This window comes from Anarrhichthys ocellatus, unplaced genomic scaffold (assembly GCF_004355925.1).
Source record: "Anarrhichthys ocellatus isolate YVR2014 unplaced genomic scaffold, GSC_Weel_1.0 scaffold4567, whole genome shotgun sequence".
Taxonomy (NCBI): domain Eukaryota; kingdom Metazoa; phylum Chordata; class Actinopteri; order Perciformes; family Anarhichadidae; genus Anarrhichthys; species Anarrhichthys ocellatus.
Genome location: NW_022284541.1, coordinates 1 through 4,283, shown reverse-complemented (window position 1 = coordinate 4,283; position 4,283 = coordinate 1). Strand labels below are relative to the sequence as shown.

The 4,283-nt window shown below is 43.6% G+C and overlaps 1 protein-coding gene across 1 annotated transcript; it reads left to right on the top strand.

Moving 5' to 3' along the window:
* Nucleotides 1–53: 53 nt before the first annotated feature.
* LOC116379554 (set1/Ash2 histone methyltransferase complex subunit ASH2-like) lies at nt 54–4,218 on the top strand (the record flags this gene model as incomplete). The annotated part of the gene is made up of 7 exons (XM_031841505.1): nt 54–187; nt 508–603; nt 694–769; nt 1,244–1,261; nt 2,721–2,820; nt 2,915–3,132; nt 3,987–4,218. Coding segments are annotated over exons 1-7 (872 nt in total), but the record flags the coding sequence as incomplete, so codon positions are not given.
* Between the last annotated feature and the right edge of the window lie 65 nt (nt 4,219–4,283).

Genomic DNA, 4,283 nt, shown 5'->3' with positions numbered 1-4,283 from the left:
TTAAGAGTGAGGTGAACATCTCCTGATGTTCTTGTGAATTCTGCTCCGATCATTCATGGTACATTTGCATATTTCCCATTTCTCCCTGCAGGATATCATACCGTTCATTGACAAGTACTGGGAGTGCATGACGACCCGTCAGAGACCGGGGAAGCTCACCTGGCCCAACAACATCGTGAAGACGATGGTAACGCTCGGTCTTTAAGGGAAACAAATGACAAGATGCTGGTCTGACTTTAGTAAAAGCAGAAATACTACAGATTAGAAATACTCTACAAGGTTACAAAGTTATTCAAAGAGTTTAGAAAAAGTGCAACATTTCTCTCAAACATGTAGTGGAGTAGAAGTATAAAGTAGCATTAAATAGAAATGCTCGAGTAGAGTACAAATATCTCAAAATGTAACTGAAAGTACAGTACTTGAGTAAATGTACTTAGTTACTTTCTACACTCATTATTACTGTTACTTTTTGGTAATAATCTTGTAATACTTGTGCTTATTTTCCAGAGCAAAGAGCGAGATGTGTTCCTGGTGAAGGAACACCCGGACCCCGGCAGCAAAGACCCCGAGGAGGAGTACCCCAAGTTTGGCCTGTTGGACCAGGTATGCACCGCTCAGCCTCAGAGTGTAGAAGAAGAAGAAGGAGAAGGATGTTTAATCTGCGGATAAAGTCTGATTCCTTCTCTCCTGTAGGACCTGGGAAACATTGGACCCTCATACGACTCACAGAAACAGACCACTGCTGCTCCCACTGCTGGTGGACTGAATGGTAAGAACATGAAACTGAATGTTTCAGGAGGTTTTTACTTTACCACCGAGGTCTCAGACCTGCTGATTTAAAAGACTGAATAAAAGCAGCTTCACGTTAAAACTGTCGTCCTGAAGCTCTGAGAACTTAAGATCCAGACGTCCAGCGACTAAAATCCTTCAGCCGGTTAAACGTAGAGTTAAAAACCACCAAGATCTAAAAGTGTATCTTAAAAATGTGGCTTGAAACTGGATTAAACAACTTCTGTCAGACGACCACAGAGCTGATCTGACGCCTCTGACAGGCGACCGAATGAAACGCACCTCGTTCAAAAACTACAGATTATTTCTCTGGTTTGGAAATAGTTGTAAACATTTGGGACAACGTGAGAACATAACTCAGTTACATATGTAGCACAGGTCCATTTGTAGACATTCTGATGCAGAGCAGTTCCTTCTTTAAACCTTGAATCGGTCTTGTGCATTGTTTCTCCAGGTGGATCTTCGTTCTCAGGTGAATATTTGTGGTATTTTGGCGTCTGGAGCTGATCTGTTTTTTGTGTCTCGTAACCTTCTGGAAAGAAGTTGGCCCTGAGGTTCCTCGATAAGCATCTTGTGGGGCAACTTCATCCTCGTCCACCTGTAACCCCCCCCTCTGTCTGCTCTCTGCTTGTGTTTGATGCCCCCCCCCCCTCCTAAAAGCTTTGCTCCCTGTCATCGGTGGACAAACCTTCCTTGTTTCTGGCTTGCTGCTAAAAAAAGAAGTCTCGTCACTGAAATGACGCTGCATTTGTAATTTTTGTTTTCAGACCATTGGCCTCATAAGACGTCGTATTTGAGCCATTATGGGTAAAAACAAATCATAATTGAGCTGAGGGAGGGAGGGGGTTAATATTCAGAGGAATAACTGCTCTAAATTTGGACATTTAAATGAGGTTATAAAGTCACAAATCCACCAGAAAATAAACAAAATAGTGTTTTTTCTTTCTGTGAAGGAATCACGTGTTGTTACAGTATTTGGTTCAAACTCATCACGCCACAGATGTCGTTGATTAACGCGTATTAAACGTGCAGAATTAGCATTAAGCAAATGATTGTGCTTCAATCCCAGAATCACCAGATTATTATTATTATTCATATTTGTAGGCATCTGCGTTTTAAAGAGATACTGCTGTGAAAATGGCTTTTCACAATAAAACAACATAGTGATTTTATTGTGAATTTACAAGAATATCTCGTAAATTTACGACTTTAATCCCAGAAAATCTGAGATTCTTCTCCTAATAAAATCCCCCCCAGCGCCGTGATTAATACATTTAAATTTTTTTACGACGGCCTCAAACTCATTGATTCTGCTTAGATGTCCTTTCATTTTATTGTTGGACGGTGTAGTGCTGACCCAGTCCTCCTGGTGCTTCACTGTGTCATGGTGGTGCTTCTGAGGATTACGAAGCAAATCATTTAACATGACGCGTTGAATTAAACCGCATCCTTATTTTGTGCCACATCAGTGGTTCACCCTTTAGTTTAATATCTGAAGACTGGATCAGATGTTTTCCACCTTCAATATGTTTTGTTAATATCTGAACTATATGATTTTATATTGTTCTACATTTAAAATAACAGAGAAACGGATACTAGAAATGTGAAAATGAAGCCTTTATTGTGGAAGAATATTTTTATTCGTACTCTCTTCATGTACACAATGTTTAATTTTCCATCTCAGCGGTTTTGTTGTTGGGAGGAAGAAGTAGAGAATCTGATCCCTGAAGTTAGTGTTTGTGAACGATGTGGTTCACCGCTGAAGAGGCTGATTCACGTGAACTAATTCCTGCTTTTTGTGCCTGCTGTTTTCCCCTGCTTTCACTTTCTGTGTGTTTGTGTGTGTGTGTGTGTGTGTGTGTGTGTGTGCGTGTGCGTGCGCACATTTCTTAATGTTCAGGAGTGTAATCTGACCTGTTGTTGTCTTAAAGGTGCTTTGGCCCCTGGACCTGGAAAAGGACGAGGGGCCAAACGTAAACAGCAGCAGCAACAGGAGGGCGCTGCAGCAGGAGCCACCAAGAGAACCCGAAGGTAAAAGAACTGTCAGTGAATACGCACGCGCACACACACACACTCTCACTAACAACAGCAGCTAACGTGTGCTCCTCTTCCTCCCTCGTGGCAGCGACCCCCTGTTCTCGGCCCAGCGCCTGCCTCCTCACGGTTACCCTCTAGAGCACCCCTTTAATAAGGACGGGTACCGCTACATCCTGGCAGAACCGGATCCTCACGCTCCAGACCCGGATAAGCTGGAGCTGGACTGCTGGGCCGGCAAACCCATCCCCGGTGATCTGTACCGGGCCTGTCTGTACGAGAAGGTGCTGCTGGCCCTACACGACAGAGGTACCGTGTATTACAAATACATTTATGGGGAAAGTGGTTTTATTATCAGTTATAAGCAAGGAGGATTAGGGCGGGGCTACACAGTGATTGACAGGTCTCTACCAGAGACGTATACGGCGTCACTCCTCAGTCCATATATGGTCACTTCCTGTTCACTGGTTGCAAAGCAACAACATGGCGACGGCCTAAATGCCGAACTAGAGGCTTCATAACATCCACAAACCAATGTGTGACATCACCATGACTACGTCCACTTCTTATATGATATGAACCATAATCTGTCTGTGGTATAAAATATAATGTCGCTGCCGTATTTACGCCGAGATGACGTTATGTTGAGTGTCGATAGAGCTGCTACAATGTTAGCTTAGCTTAGCACCGATCAAACCAAACTCCATTCAGAAAACAAGCATTTTAAAAGTTGTCGTCTTGCCGACAGACCTGACGAAGGATGAATTCAGACTTTTTACAAATAGTAGTTTAATGAGGATGCATTTTTATCTGTTTATTGCGACTAAATTACGGCAAAATCGTCTTGTTTTGTGTTCATTGAGCTGCAGTAAACCAGCTAACGTGTGTCTTGTTAGACGCAGTGAATACTCCTCCGGATGATGTTATGAACCAGACAAGATGTGTTTAGTTTCTCGGGATATCTGGGACTTCTACAAGCAGTACAAAGCAGCAACAGTGGTTATCTGCAGCGTTAGATATCTTTATGTGTTACTGTGACTTGGGCTGCATTTTGTTTTAAGTTGATTGCAGCTGTGTGTGACACTATTGCCCAAGAAAGAAACTCCTTTATTGAGATAATAAAGTACGTCTGATCTAAAAACTACCATTTGCTCATGTTGCAGCGCCTCAGCTGAAGATCTCTGACGACCGTCTGACGGTGACCGGTGAGAAGGGCTACTCCATGGTGAGAGCCTCCCACGGTATCCGGAAGGGCTCCTGGTACTTTGAGGTCACCGTGGAGGAAATGCCTCCAGAGACGGCAGCCCGGCTCGGCTGGTCTCAGCCCCTCGGTGAGTGGTGGTCCTCTCTTACACAAACCTCTTTACATTTAGGAATATCAGACGGCAACCTCCGGTTCTTTAAAGTGCAGTCGATGCTTCATGTGTTAAAGATGCATTCTCTCTAGTGTCCACCAGGGG